The following is a 14,687-nucleotide window of genomic DNA, read 5'->3' as shown; positions in this document are numbered from 1 at the left end:
AGCATGGTGCATGAGCTTCAAGAGCTGTCAGAAAAATTAAAAAAGTATGAAGAATATTAGAGATTTTACCAACGAAAATAAAACATAGAAAGCTGTCGATATAGGGGACAACATTGACATAAAACCTTCAGAAATCCACTCCACCCCCTCCCCAGCTAAAATATAATAATAATAACTACAATACCAAATCGGCCTATTCTATGAATAAACAAAAACATGTCCTTTTTACTTCAAAATTTCACTCCAAGAACACATACGATGTGATTGAAACAGAAGAATGAAGTATTTGGAACACTGTTAGGCTAACGATTGGCAGCAAGATCTGTGCTTAGTATCACGTTTCAGACAAAAATAGTATAGTCGAGAAATTGAGAAATTATTCGAACTTAATCCATAAAGATAAATCTCTGGGAGAGTTTTGCTCGGCAGAAAAAAGAAAAAGAACATACATAGGAGAATACCACTATTTTCTTGCTGTTTGGACATGATGGAGCAGTTCGAATTGAAGCCCTGTCCTGCCCTACCTTGCCCTGGTGGTCTTTCAAAAAAAAAAAAAAAAAAAGAATGGCCTCTTTAGTGTAAAATGGACCAGTCCTACAATTCAAAAATCATCCCAACATGAATTGCTGTTAAGTAGTAGTCAAACTCGCCCCATTTTTATGAGCTTATTTCAATCATTCAAATCTTTATTAATTGCTTCTTTTGCGTTTCCGTTAACGAATACAACCCTTGCAGGTCAGCGACAAAAAGCATTGGATAGACAGCTTCACAGCCTAATCGAACAACTTGCTGCAAAACAGGTTAAATTTCTTCTTCTAATCAATATTTAGTTCTGTCACGGTTTCGTTTTCCCGTAATTTATGAAACGAGTGTTCGTGTCCTCTTACTATTTGTTTCTTCCTGAATTTTCAGGCTCAAGCAGAAGGCCTCGATCATGAAGTTCATCTCAAAAAGATGGAACTGGAAAAAGCTAACAGGCTATTGGGGCAAATAGAGAGAAGCGGTAAAGATGTAAATATAGCTAGAAATAGGTTTGAACGAAGCGGGTCTGACAAGGGGCCGATATCTTCAGATACTTACCACAGTCTTCCTGTCCATACAGCAGGTCGAAGCAGAGTTTACAGAGGTTGATGCTTCTCAGGTCTGCTTTTGTCCTTCATATCTTAGTTTTACATATACTGGTATTCATCAAGATTTCATTCTAGAACATACTTTAATATAAATATGCCCTGAATATGTCGATTTGGCTGAAGGCTGTACTTTTGTCTATACTTGTATCTCACACTCGGGACTTGCATGTTCGTAAATTGGTGTATGCTTGATGATTTTGTCTGATGAAATATTTGATTCTGCATGTAGAGGGATCCATTTTATCCGTTTATTATTTTTTAGTTTTAGCTCAAATTTTGTGTGAAATGGTATTTTTTTATGCTAATACTTGGTATGAGTTACAAGCTGCATCATAAATAAACATTTAATTTTCAGAAAACCATAGCTCACGGCTGCTTCAAACCCAATAATTGTAGAAGGGAAAGCAGAGTGAAGAGGCAAAAGCCCCATTAAATGAAAATGGAAAAATAATTATAATTAAATGAAAATTTTCTTGCCTCGAGATATTCGGGCCTCCAACTTTAACAAGTGAAACAAAAATTCGGCCCAAGAATCAATCGGGCCGGGTAAGCACCAATGCACGCAATCGTTATACAAAGTCACATTCTCATCGGGCCAGTGCCCGTATCTACTCGGATGCCCATCGGGCCTCAAGAGCATCGCATGCGTCGTATCCAGTAATCTCAATCTCTTCTTCCTTTCCCTTTCCGCAAAGCTAAATTCTTCCAGTTGGATCGTGTAAAACTCCAAACCTACACCCTCCAGCACCGTCTCGTTGCTGCGGAACGGCCGCGTCCTCACGCAGTTCCCGCCTTCGTTCCACAATCCGCCTTCAAAATGCGAAGGAGAAAAGGTACGCAAAAACGTCACTCCTTTGAAATGTTCTCTTCCGTTGATAGCTTTAAGCGCGGTGCGGAACACGCGACGGTAGGCGTAACTCATTTTGAGCTCGGTGATGTTGGGGAGCTGGCAGTAGTGGCAGCCAACGACGCTGCGGTTCTCGTAGTAGACGGCGGTGCGAGTGAGCCAGTGGCCGGAGTTGAGGATGACATAATCGAAATCGTCGATTTGAGTGGTCCATGAGTGGTCGAACTCGTCGAGATAGAGGTTGAAGAGACCGGTATGAGTCGGGCCGTGGGAGCCTCGTTCTTGCGATCGGACCAGGAACGGCGTCCAGAAGGCAGCGAGGGTGAAGTTATAATTAACGTATCTCCAGCGTTTGAAGTACTGGTCTGATGAGGTCGAAACGTCGATCGGATATTCCACCTTCATTCGACAAAATCATCGTTGTGGGCATATAAGGAAACAGACAAAATTTTTTTTTTTGAAAACGAAAACAGACAATTATATGCATACAAAATCATATCTCTAATTTTTTTAATAGCTTTTTTAAAGCGTGAAATTAATCCACATTGTTTGCATTTACAATAAAAAATAATATTTTTAACACAAAAATATTGGTGCTGTTTTTTTTTTTTTACGTGGATTAATACGGGTTTGGTGGTTAAATCATGAATTCATATTGTTAGAAAATTGAAAGGTCACGTTCCGAAGATTTGTTTCCCTGAACTTTGATGCCCCCTCCCCCCCTTCTTGCATTCAAGCTCTACATACATCCTCCAGATATAAATTCAGGACATCAAATAACTAAATAATAAGACGATGCAGCTAATGTTAATCGACAGTTCTACTTTTTAGTTAAAAATAATAGCAGACTAAATTATAAAATTCAAATCACAGCCCACCTAACATGCGTGTTAGGTGATTATGATGTTTGTTATCCTTTTATGTTGTCTTCTATATATATACTGTTATCCTTTTATGTTGTCTTCAATATATATATATATATATATATGTGTGTGTCTCTCTCTGAAACAGCGATCAATGCTGGCAAAGAGAGAATATTAATTATTTGTATTTTGGATTGTAGCAAAGTGGGAATCACTTGCGTGTTAATTCGTCATCGTCATGTGAAAAAAAGTGTTGATAGGGTTTTGAAATACTCGCCAAACCCTTTTTCCAATCCAATATTATTTTATAAATGTGAGTGTGTGAACCCCACTTTTTGAAAAAAGTACATGATGATTATACAACAAATTCAAAGAATTTCATAAGCAAAAATGTTTTACTTTGTAAGGAGTGAGTTTGTGTAGCCCCAATATATCATAAACCACACCTCAGTCTAACTCCAGCTTTGACTAAACCATTGTTCTTTGTCAGTTAGTAAATCTATTTAGCATAAATCAAGCCATGACTTGGGAATATGAAAGGTATATGTCACATCTTGAACAAAATAAAAAATTGACTGAAAATAGAAATAAGTTCATTTGGATATATAGGTGGATTTAAAATCTGTGTGTTTGAAATATATCTTTATTCAGAATAAACAACATAAATTTCAAAATTAATCTTGAATTTCAATTTAATCTAATTATGATATCATTTAAATTTTTTTAAAATTTGTACTGAAACGCAACATAAATTAATTCATAACATACCCTGGATAGTAGACATATCATGGATTGCATTTGGTTCCTCCCTACAGAATCCCCAACAAATGCCAAAGACTTATCCCGGACCATATCCAGGAACTGAGACGGGTTAAACTCCGGCAAAGCACAGCCGTCCGGTTTCCACCTCCACTTGATGAAATCCGAATCGGGTCTCCCGTATTTCATACAGTTCTGGTGCTCATGGATCGCCCAGCACGTCGTATTCGTGTAATGCGGAGCATCCGGATGAGGGATCCATTCCCCTCTGGAGATATCACACTGTTCAGTTGTTTCAACATCGTCATCTGAGTTTTTGTAGATTGCTAATGAAGGATATTTAAGCAGATATGGATTATATAGACAGAAAACGGTGATGAGGACTAATGCTAGGGATAATATAATGGAAATGTCCTTTGTTTTTTTACCTATGGTCAGGTATTTGGGAAATGGAGGCTCCATGGATTGGAGCTCCAATGGTGCATGGAGTGCTGGAGGTGCGGGGAAGAGAATAGAGGGAATATATATTATATTATATGTATACTCTAAAAAGAGATGAAATCAATAAAGAATTATAGGGATACTTCCGAGATTTAAAGAAATATTTTAGTATTATCATGGGTAATATATATTAGAGAGACGAATAATTATTTTGAATATTAAGTATTTTGAGTCTTCTGATTTTGAAATTTATACAAATCAAGCGAAAATCAATTATTTTTTTATCATTTCATATGAGAGAGTTAGGGGCCGACGTGTCTCTTTCAAAACCATTTAATTTTTTTTATATATAATTAATGAATTATGTTCCCCCCCCTTTTCAGTGTAATCTTGTTTGAGTAAATGTTTTATTTTGAGTGCATTATTAAATAATTACTTAGAAAGGAATTGGGTTTCTATTTTTGTGGTGTTTTTTTATGTTACTAAGTTTGATGGTAAATGTTATTTGGACATAATTTAGAAGTTTATGTTTTGTATATGAATTGGTTTTGGTGATATTGTTTTATTTGTTTTGATGCAGAAATGGCTGAAAAAGACAATTATGTTGATGAAAATGAGTCTGATAGGAAAAGTGGAAATGAAGCAATATCTGGATGCTCCTCTGCCTATTTAAGAAAAGTTTGAATCAAACTCAATGAGAAGCAACCGGCAATGCTCAAAAGAACGTCTTTCGCTAAATGTTCGATCGAAGATGTCTAATCTCATCATCTATGATGTTATAGTTGATATAGTATTAAAGAGATTGAAGAGAGTGCATCATTTACAGATTTTGCTTGACAAACACATGTTGGTGGTCTTTTGGATGATTTTTCATTTGGATATTTGCAATTAATCTTAGAACAGTGCTTTGTTCTTTTATATTTTATAATTTGGACATTTGAAGTGTTCTTAGAACTATTCGAAAATGTAGCTGTGTTTAAATGGGATTGTTGTCCAAAAAGATGGTCCTTTTATCTGGTGTATGAATATTTATGTTGGTAGTTGCTGAAGATTATTGAATTTGTTGAATAATTATGTTTTTCCAAGTTCACTGCTCATATTTAGCACGATTGTTCTATTTACTGAAATATGCATTTAATTTATGAATAACTAGAATTTGTAAAATTTCTTGGAGTATGAGTGCTAAGGTGTACAAGGAAAATATTCTTAAAATATATCCTCTTTACTTCATTTCCATGGTTTAAATTTCAGAGTCGCTGAAGGGGCTTTGGTAACACGAGATTTACAAATTCTATATTCCTATGTAATAAAGCTGCGATAGATCATTTATGTTTTATACTAGCTGGTCGGTGGTAGAGCACATGGTCGGTATAAAAATGGACAAGGAAATAGGTTTTTATATTTAAAATTCAATTTTATAAATTAAATCATTTAAAAAAATCACGTAATCTTGTGGCCAGTTTCTATCCTCAACAATTCTTGCAAAATATCGTTCCAAGAATCAATAGGACCAGGCAAACACCAATGCACGCAATCATTGGCTAATGACTGAACCGTCCCCGCCAAATGCGAATATTTATTAGGATGCCCGTCCGGCCTCATTAACATGATCTTCGTCACATCCAGCACCTTCAATTTCCCTCCATTCTTCCTTTCTGCTTTCTGTGCAATTCCCAGCTCCTCCACCTGTGCCAAATACATTTCCAAGTCAGAGCCCCCCACCACAGCCTCATTCCTCTTAAACGGGCTCGTCCGCGCGCATTTCCCACCATCGTCCCACGCGCCGCCCTCGAAATGCGAGGGCGCAAACGTTCTCACAAACGCCACGCCGTCGAAGCCAGCGGCGCTGTTGATGGCTCGAAACGCGGTCCGGAACGCCCAACGGCAGCCGAACGGTGGGAGGAGGTGGGTGATGTTGGGTTCGGCACAGTAGATGCAACCGATGAGGCTGTTGTTGAGGTAGAGATAGGAGGGGCGGGTGAACCAGTGGCCGGCGGAGATGATGACGTAATCGAAAGACGCGATTTGAGCAGTCCAGTTCTGGTGGAACTGGTCGAGGTGCACGGTGAAAGGAGGCTTCTCTAGGTTAGTTTCAGCCGTCCTGACCAAAAAGGGCGACCAAAACATGGAGATGTTGAAGTCGTAAGCCGGGTATTGGTAGCGTTTGTTTTGGATTCGATCAGTTGATGCATCTACAGGATATCCAGCCTGTAAAAGAAAGAAAAATGAATGTTATTACCATTTAGAGATCATTTGTGATCACATAACACACTTTGCAATTTTATTATTATTAAATTTTTTTTAATGAAAACGACATTCATTAAGAAGATAAAAAGAAATTATGCAAGTACACTTGTCAGATAAAACAACTCACATATCAAACAACTAAGTAACTAATTAAAGCGAAATCATAGATGAGTCAATTGAACTAAGAAAGCAACGTAAAATGAATATCTTGATCTTCTTAATTGTTATATCGACATCTGGCTTCTCATGTTCCAACATGACTCTAAACACTTTGTAATTGCATCTACTATAAGTGGCGGAGCTAGCTTTTCATTTCTACATGGACTAAAATTTTCTAAACCTAAGTTGAGCTAATAGAGTGTGAATTTGAGATGGCTAGTCTCCAAACAAGAATTGAAGAAAAAGGAGCAGGTCTCTTGTGAGACAGTCTCACAAATCTTTATTTGTGAGATGTGTTCCAAATAAGATATACGTCTCACAAAATATGATCCGCGAGACCGTCTCACAAAAATTTTTGCCAAGAAGAAGAAGAAAAAGAAATATAATTCAAAAAATAAATCCTCTTATCCTTGATTCATTTGCTCCACAATCGTATCAGCTACATAGCATATCGATATCAGGACTACCTATGTTATATGATGAAGAAGGAAAAGCCTTTGTTTGTACTAATCATAAATTTGATATTTTTGGGTATATATATTTATTTTACATTGTTAATACAAATTATGAAAAAATTCGATAATTATTAATTACACGAATTTATTATTTATTCGAGAAACACCACATAATCTGTTTCTAAATTATTTATTTCTCTCTCACTTTAATACTATTCTCAATTTATAGATCTGAACTCACGTATTATCTCATGAATGTATCTATTCTAGTATACTTGCATTATTAATTATTTAAATTTTATAACAATGGATAGCTAATTTTAATAACTATTAGAAATATATAAAAATATAAATTAATCTTATATTTGTTTGTTCACTTCCGAGATAAGCCTGTCAATGAAGATCGACCACACAATATCTCCAACATCCTCATTAATTATATTTTAATTAATTTCCCAATATCCAACTCAAAGATTTATTACAGTACAACTGTCCCAATCTTAAACCACGGGTAAGAATAATTATTCTAGTATTCTATCATCAAAATCACAAATTTATATAAAACCAATCCAAATCCACTTTTAAACTGTAATCATTGGTGCTTAAAGAATGATTAAATGAGATTAGAGGCTTGCTTACCTTGGACGCCAAGAGACAAATCAAGGATTGCATATGATTTCTTGCCACTGAATCGCCTACAAATGCCAGTGATTTCCCCCTAACCAGCTCCAAAAATTGGAGTGGATCAAATATCGGAAGCTCGCACTCATCGGGCTTCCATCTCCATTTCAGGTACCCGACATCGGGCCGCCCAGATCTCATACAATTCTGGTGCTCCTGAATCGCGTAACACGTCGCGTTTGTGTAGTACGGGCCCTCGGGATTCGGAACCCATTCGCCGGAAAATAAGTCGCATTTTTCATCCGTGGGTGTAGCAGGTTCCGTTTCAGCGGGTTGGGCTTCTTCCCTTGTTTCCTTTCCTGCGGCGGCATCGTGGTGCTGGGCCGTCGCGTCGGGTTCGTTTTCTTTGCATCGCAAGTCGAGGGAGCTGCAAGGATTATTGGTGTCTTTAAGTGAATCTATCGAAGATTCGAATGTAGTGTTTAATTTCTTAGAAGAATCTATAATGGAAGGGTAGTATAATGGGATTGTGAGGAGTACGATTAGGGCTAAGAAAGGAGCGATTTTTGGTGTTCTTTTCCTCATTTCGACGAGGGTTATGTGTTGGAAGCTCATCAGGTTCATTTCAATCCAACAAAGATCTGTCGTTTGTTTGGTTATATGTAATAAGTACTTCATCAGACATAGTAAAAACATATTTACATATTATTAATAACAATGATAATAATACAGTGCTATGGCACACGATACATGTTATTTTGTGTCGGCTGGACGCGTATACATTTATTATGTGTATCTGAATTTTGATGGGTGGTGGTGGTGGTAGGTAGTTCGAGTTTACCGAAAAGTTCAAGATGTGGTACGTAGGGTTTTGGTAAATCAAAATTATGTTCCTATAGAATGATTTGCATCTATATTATTTCAGATTTGTAACTTTTATTTTGACATCACACTAAAAACAGAGAAAGAAGCTCATAAAGATGAGGATATATTAATGAATCTGATGTCGCAGGGGTATGGACTAGGGAATACACCAAAACTAATCAATGGGGTAAAAAGGTCATCATATCTTTGCCATAAATCATACTTTGATTCATACTCAAGTGTAATGTTCGAGTCTGGCATTACGGTCATCATTGAAAGCATACAGAGCAAGGGCAGACACCACTGTGAGGAACACCAAACGAAAAATGTGCATGAAGGTGCCTTGTTGCCAATCCTCTTGGTATTTTGTCAAGTATCCAGCCTTGCAGGAGTCGCAGTCGTAGCAATCGCCTACATGGTCACTTATCGTCCAATGAACACATTCTTTATCATTTGGATCGACCCCGGACTTTGGGGTCTGCCACAATGTTACGTTTGTTTGCACCAGCTGACAACGAGCCGGAGGATAACAACAACCAAGCTGTATAACGATTCAAACATTTGCATCAATACAATAATGACAATCTTGCAAACATAGGTATCTGATCATGTTGGATTTATATTTCTGGGATGAGATGCTATGGTGGGTGACCAAGAAATCTATTTATGGCTGCGGTTTGGTGTCATAAAACGTTGGCAAGATAGTCACTTGACTAAAACCATTGATCAAATTAAAGTTCACGTGCTAAGTTTGTAAGAAGGCATTCATATCATTGCAAAATTCTGTAACATATTGATGTGAGGCAAGGTCGTAGAGTACATGAATAAGGTATTTCAGACAGCAAGCAATAAAGAAGGATAACGACATGGAACGAACGAAGCATAAAAGAAACAAGAACCTCGACATAGTTTCGACCCTCGTCCGTAGGTTGATTCATGGTCCTGGATTGGTTTCTCCACGCATTACAAACCCCAAACTCCACATAACAATTCCGTATCGTGAACCAATCTTTTCCATTGATCAAAGCCTTCTGCAACGCCGGCTGATACTCATTCAACCAATACCCATCCTTGGAATTCTCCCATACCCTCTCTGCCGATACCCTCGGCATCAGAACCGAAATAAACGTCACATAAACAAATGAAGAAACCGTCAGAATTAACATGATCCATAAATAAATTGCCTGCAAAGACTTGACTTTACAGGACGTCCCGATTATCCCGATAATGGATGTGATTATAAGGAAAGTTGCATTGAATGCAATTGCCCCTGCATTTTCTTGCAAGCACAGTTTCCTGTGGGAATCATGTGTCAGGGATTTGGCGACATTGATTTGAGCCAATGAAGAAAACAGGATTGTGAGGTTAAGGATTACAAGAAGAATCCTGCTAAAACTTAGCATGATGATTCCGAGGGATATATGGGACTGATCTGATGGTATTTTTGGCTTCGTTGTAAAGCGCCTGGACTCGGTGGCGCTTTGGTAGAAGCTGGAATGTGAATCCTGTGGGATTAAGGATGAAGCCCTTTTTGAGGGGACGGAGGAATGTTTCTCTGTTGCTTGAAAACATGGCTGGAACAAATTAAATTTATCAATCAGAAAATTTGACTTGGAAATTGGGAGGACCAACATTGAATTTAGACTTGCCTATATTTCCTTCTTTTTCTCCTCTCCTCAAATTATATAAATCAATAATAATACACATACACGCACTCAATGTGTTTTCTTGTTAATGATAAAGCCACACGATTGAAGTCATAAACCCCTCACGAGGAGACTACTTGTGATATCTTTTTTTTTTTTTTTTCACTTACGGTTTTTTCTTATAGTTCGTGTTAATTCAGAAGCAGTCACAGTCTATACACTCTCAGAGTAGATATTTAGGATCAAATCAGTTGTTCCGTGTATGTTAGTCTTCTAGAATAAATTGTCTTCCTAATATGATTCGCCTTCTGGACTAGTTGTCTTCCAAGACGCTCAATGGATAATGAGAGTACTTATGTTGAGAGGAGGCAACATCAATCTAAATATTGTATTTCATCATATTTATTTTAATTATTGATATTTATTTTAGAAATGCTTGTTATTTTCCCACATATACAAACTACATACAAAATACAATTTGAAAGATTGAATAGACAATTGTGTTCGGAGATTGCCCTTGCATGCAACTGTGCTCATTATCACAGTTCTTAAGTCAACTGAAGCCATAAACTTCCAACAAATTGATAAAACAAAGTCAATAGATTATATCTTTGAAATATGATTACAGCTTGAGTTATTTTTACGAACTCATCCTTGTGCAAATGGGATGCAAATGATCGAATAGTGTACAACATGCTCTACATAAAAGACAGTCGAAGTGAACTATCGGTTATGAAGATAGATCATTTGGAGATCTTTGCATTGGAAGCATATCCACGGAAACAAAGGTGGATCGAGGCAGTAAGAATGAACAACTCGAATTTTGCAGTAATGACAGAGAACGAGAAGGTCCACAGGTTCTCTACTGGAGCATCGAAAACAAACATGTGCCGATGGCTACACAACATCAAAGAATAACAAATACCTCGATGAGCTTGAGAATAGACCGATAACAGAATAATATGGAATGAGGAAAGCGAAACACATACATTGTTAGGGAGATGGTCTGACTCATCAGGAAGGATGTATACATCATTTTTTGAGTTGTCGTTCAGGATTGTCTGCGAATATATTTTCTGGTCTGAAAAGAGGGCGTCTTCCACTTTGGTGATGCATATGAAGTCAGCCTTACACAGAGGGCATGTGGAGGGCTTCTTTTTGGAAGCCTGCAAAGAATAATAACAGTTAGTATCAAGAAGAACTCAAATCAAACATATACACACTAGATAGTAATTATCACGGAATGGCACGTGCTCACCAGCTGATCTGCCCAGTTCTGTATGCATGAGAAACAAAAACGATGGCCGCATGGCAGCACTCCTCGGGTGGGACTGAAATCGGTCCAACATATGACACACGACAACTCTGTTGGCATAGGCTGTGTCATACCACAATGATTGTCAAAATGATCATCTAGAGCTACTTCAAGACTTTCTTCTGGAGGTTTGAGCAAACATGGGACACCACGAACATAATCGTTCTCATTGTCAATATTCACAACCTCAATCTCTTCTACATCTATAGAATCATTATTACTCAGCCGATTTCTAGGGCATGTTATGTCAGATGTGTGCTTGGTAGAAGCATTTTGGTGTGTGTCAACCTTTGACCTGTCAAACCGAATTTCACTGATATTTTCTTCCGGAAGCACTTTCACCAACTGAAACTCTCGCTCGAACTTTGAAGTTGATGCCAAGTCCACCATGGTGATTTGCTTTTTAACTAGCCTCCTACCTCTGCAATGTGGTTTTGTTGGAGTGGAGTTCCGTTTTCTCTGTAAGAAGAAATGTGTAGGCTCAGAAGCACTTGGTTACTCGTTCTATTTATGAAATAAACCATTAAAATAGTATGGACAGATTTTAATAACTTGTCAGGTGGCATACTCAGGAGGAAACGCGGATAAACTTTAATCATAACAAGCTAAAGATGATTGGTGAAAAAATACAATAATAATATAATATACAAGGCCCAAATGACATAATAGAGGTATGAAAGTCAATGTGAAACAGAAACATAAAATTTGATTGCCACTGCAGGAAAAATAGCCTGGCACTACCCGAGCAATCAGTAGTTCAAAGAAAAATTAGACTTCCATGATCTGTATGGTGAAAAGGGAAGAAGCATATTATTTTTCCTAAATGGAATGCATTCCTCATCACTGGGTGTAACTTTTCAAGCTAATTTAGGCAGGAGAAAACAGCCTTCGGCTGCTCTTTTAAGTAACCAAATAAACCAAAAATTGTATGCATGTTTCCATACTTCTATAACCATGGGCTCAGAATTGACAGCCTCAAGTTGACAATTGCTGCTTCCAGGACTGTCCTTTCTTGAAATTTTTTCAGTTGTTTTCCAGTTCCCACTTGGTCTGATAGAACCATGGTTGTACTGCATCAGCATGGGTAAAGATTATTACTAAGTTAACATAAAATAATGCTAACAAGGCAGCAAATATCTATATGATACAGAGGAATCATAAAGAATTTGAAACAGCAACAAACCTCATAACTACCATCAAAGTGTAGCCAAAGGTGTAGCAAATAGAAACCATCTGTGAGAGAATTGGTGAGTTGCCAAAGAAAAGGCATTACCCCAAGATTTCATCATATCGTGCGTACATCAATAGGATAAGACATGAAGGGCTGTCTTTAATGCTTCAGGTGATAATTTGCTTTTCTTTTAAAGTGTAATAATCTACTTTTTCTGAATATAGTCAACTAAAAAGCAATATAAATTGGTTCTTCAAAAACCCTAATATATTCTGCAGGAATAAAGCATGTATTCTGTATACTTGGATTACTAATGAGTATATCAGCTTCAGTTTTACAATCCATGAAATAAAATAGAGAGACATAAATGAAACCTCGATTTTTTTTTTTTGAAAAAAAGAAGCAAGATCTATAAGAAATAAATATCAGATGGCAAACCTCATTTGAAAAGTTGAAGCCCGCCCATGGATCAACATTAGCCTCTTCATCTTCAACTTCAAGCAAAGGCACTTTTGAGGTTTCTCTTACTTTTGATTGAACACGAGCTTGCTTAATCCTTAATGAGATGTTGGAACACAGTGTTCCTACCTCTTGCCCACTATAAAAAAAATCAGGCATGTGTTGTTCATATTAGGGTAAAAAACAAGTATAAAAAAATCATCCTTAATAAGACTCCAAACAATAGTTAGATGCAGTTCATTCCATTTGTTGTTCATATCAGGGCACAAAACAAGCTAACTAATATTCATCATGACTATCCAATTAAATGCCAGGCAGGTAGGAAACTATAAAAAACTGTTACATGAAATTATAACAAGTTAGGAAGTACTCAAATTTTCAAATTGCCGACATTATAACGTGATGATATATCTACAAATCTATAGTCATTGTGACTATGCATAATCATTGAAATACTTATTTTTTCAAAATGCTTAACTTCAACGGCTTCCTTATTAGTATTTTATGTAAATAAATTTAAAATCCAATGGCAAACGAAAGCATAAACAACATCCATCAAAAAAGTTAGTGAACCATTAGCTGATCATGGAGCTTAGATATCCGTGTCAGCTACCTCGATATTACAGAACAAATTGGTCCTTGGCCATTTGGTCCATTCATATCACCTTCAACAAATTGCTGTCCGTCCTTAGATGTTCAACAACTTGCATAAATATACAGCAAAAGTGCATAATTCACAGTTTTTCACCAGAAACACCTGTCAGCTTAGATATATTCTACTTCAAATTAAATAAATAGTAGCTGCAAAAACATTAAATGAAAGAACCAATGCAACAACAATCATAAATCTAACATAATCTCCAATCTTCAGAAAAAGCCATACCTCTGAAAGGTATATGGAGTCTCCGAAACTCGGCGCCCTTTCTTTACACATTCTTCAATCCAGCGATGACTAACTATCACCGTCTTAAACTTCTTTGCAAGCTCGTATTTTCTTCCTTCAAATTTCCAGCACACCTATGATGCACAAGTACTCAATTGTTATAATATAAAAAAGACACAAATCTAACTCAACCTCACAGCAGTCATTGACTACATCAAATTTCATAAATACAATGGATTCGAATCCTACCAAATGCGTGATAGATCGACTCATATTGCCAACGTAACTAGCACCGGTCAAAGCTATCAGTTTAATAAGATTGAATCTCTCAGAGCCGTGGTATCCGGTCACTGTAGCCACCACTGATTCCATGTCTTTCAATGGGAAAGGCTCGTATTCTGTGACAAATTTCTTAAACTAAGAATGCATAATCAGAGCAAAACCCTAGAAAATGAAAACGGGAGGATGAAACTTCTGGCTATGAATTTACCGAGTTATCTCCTATCTATGAATATCATGAAAAAATCCCTAGCTCCCCATAGGAAACTATTCATACTTGAATTCACTAATGTTTTTGTTTTACCTTCGGATTGACGCTGAAGCGACTCGTTTTCCATGATGGGAACGGGGATAATGGCGCTGTGCCGGGAAACTAGGATTTAAATTTGTTTTGCTATTTGGGTCGGGTCACAATATTGGTTCGTATGTGGGTTTTGGGTCGGCCCAATTTTGTGCACAGTATTTTTCAAGACTTGGTATAAATATTTTAGTTTGACGTTGGAATTTTAATCTCGACAAGATTCAAATTCAAAATAATAAGTTTCAAG

General features: G+C 37.1%; 4 protein-coding genes and 1 long non-coding RNA gene across 7 annotated transcripts; 1 reads left to right on the top strand and 4 right to left on the bottom strand.

Moving 5' to 3' along the window:
• Positions 1-263: 263 nt before the first annotated feature.
• Positions 264-1,271, top strand: LOC140837638 (uncharacterized). Its single transcript, XR_012119431.1, has 2 exons — positions 264-800; positions 913-1,271. It is a non-coding gene; the product is annotated as an uncharacterized lncRNA (long non-coding RNA).
• Positions 1,272-1,539: 268 nt separating this feature from the next.
• LOC140837633 (protein trichome birefringence-like 19) lies at positions 1,540-4,152 on the bottom strand. Its single transcript, XM_073203750.1, has 2 exons — positions 3,609-4,152; positions 1,540-2,376 (listed from the first exon to the last, which is right to left on the bottom strand). Exons 1-2 carry the CDS (start codon positions 4,059-4,061, stop codon positions 1,588-1,590), a joined length of 1,242 nt encoding a protein of 413 aa, XP_073059851.1. The 5' UTR covers positions 4,062-4,152; the 3' UTR covers positions 1,540-1,587.
• A 1,099-nt stretch (positions 4,153-5,251) lies between these two features.
• On the bottom strand, positions 5,252-8,311 carry LOC140838199 (protein trichome birefringence-like 19). The gene is made up of 2 exons (XM_073204337.1): positions 7,541-8,311; positions 5,252-6,248 (listed from the first exon to the last, which is right to left on the bottom strand). Exons 1-2 carry the CDS (start codon positions 8,216-8,218, stop codon positions 5,481-5,483), a joined length of 1,446 nt encoding a protein of 481 aa, XP_073060438.1. The 5' UTR covers positions 8,219-8,311; the 3' UTR covers positions 5,252-5,480.
• Positions 8,312-8,491: 180 nt separating this feature from the next.
• Positions 8,492-10,020, bottom strand: LOC140837875 (tetraspanin-8-like). The gene is made up of 2 exons (XM_073203961.1): positions 9,286-10,020; positions 8,492-8,927 (listed from the first exon to the last, which is right to left on the bottom strand). The coding sequence occupies exons 1-2, from the start codon at positions 10,018-10,020 to the stop codon at positions 8,622-8,624; spliced, it is 1,041 nt and encodes a 346-aa protein (XP_073060062.1). The 3' UTR covers positions 8,492-8,621.
• A 605-nt stretch (positions 10,021-10,625) lies between these two features.
• On the bottom strand, positions 10,626-14,596 carry LOC140838198 (uncharacterized). Of its 3 annotated transcripts, none has more exons than XM_073204334.1 (8): positions 14,444-14,596; positions 14,110-14,258; positions 13,861-13,994; positions 12,957-13,116; positions 12,292-12,417; positions 11,291-11,806; positions 11,022-11,198; positions 10,627-10,929 (listed from the first exon to the last, which is right to left on the bottom strand). In XM_073204334.1, exons 1-8 carry the CDS (start codon positions 14,475-14,477, stop codon positions 10,756-10,758), a joined length of 1,470 nt encoding a protein of 489 aa, XP_073060435.1. In that variant the 5' UTR covers positions 14,478-14,596; the 3' UTR covers positions 10,627-10,755. The 3 variants fall into 3 exon arrangements, with proteins under 3 accessions (XP_073060437.1, XP_073060435.1, XP_073060436.1); XM_073204335.1 differs by having other exon boundaries at positions 14,351-14,475; XM_073204336.1 differs by lacking the exons at positions 13,861-13,994; positions 14,110-14,258; positions 14,444-14,596 and adding an exon at positions 13,591-13,844 and having other exon boundaries at positions 10,626-10,929.
• Between the last annotated feature and the right edge of the window lie 91 nt (positions 14,597-14,687).

The sequence above is a fragment of the Primulina eburnea genome, chromosome 8 (assembly GCF_022965805.1).
Source record: "Primulina eburnea isolate SZY01 chromosome 8, ASM2296580v1, whole genome shotgun sequence".
NCBI lineage: Eukaryota > Viridiplantae > Streptophyta > Magnoliopsida > Lamiales > Gesneriaceae > Primulina > Primulina eburnea.
Note: the sequence above shows the minus strand (reverse complement) of the source record. Positions and strands in the feature narration are given on the sequence as shown.

Bases quoted from the DNA above. Each gene is read 5' to 3' on its own strand.
- LOC140837633 (XM_073203750.1), bottom strand. From the start codon at position 4,061: ATGGAGCCTCCATTTCCCAAATACCTGACCATAGGTAAAAAAACAAAG. The intron at 2,377-3,608 runs GTATGTTATGAA...TGTCGAATGAAG, and splicing joins TGATATGTCTACTATCCAGG to GTGGAATATCCGATCGACGT.
- LOC140838199 (XM_073204337.1), bottom strand. From the start codon at position 8,218: ATGTTTTTACTATGTCTGATGAAGTACTTATTACATATAACCAAACAA. The intron at 6,249-7,540 runs GTAAGCAAGCCT...TTTCTTTTACAG, and splicing joins TTTGTCTCTTGGCGTCCAAG to GCTGGATATCCTGTAGATGC.
- LOC140837875 (XM_073203961.1), bottom strand. From the start codon at position 10,020: ATGTTGGTCCTCCCAATTTCCAAGTCAAATTTTCTGATTGATAAATTT. The intron at 8,928-9,285 runs GTTCTTGTTTCT...ATCGTTATACAG, and splicing joins AGGGTCGAAACTATGTCGAG to CTTGGTTGTTGTTATCCTCC.
- LOC140838198 (XM_073204334.1), bottom strand. From the start codon at position 14,477: ATGGAAAACGAGTCGCTTCAGCGTCAATCCGAAG. The intron at 14,259-14,443 runs GTAAAACAAAAA...AATTTGTCACAG, and splicing joins GCTTCAGCGTCAATCCGAAG to AATACGAGCCTTTCCCATTG. The intron at 11,199-11,290 runs GTGAGCACGTGC...TATTCTTTGCAG, and splicing joins AGAACTGGGCAGATCAGCTG to GCTTCCAAAAAGAAGCCCTC.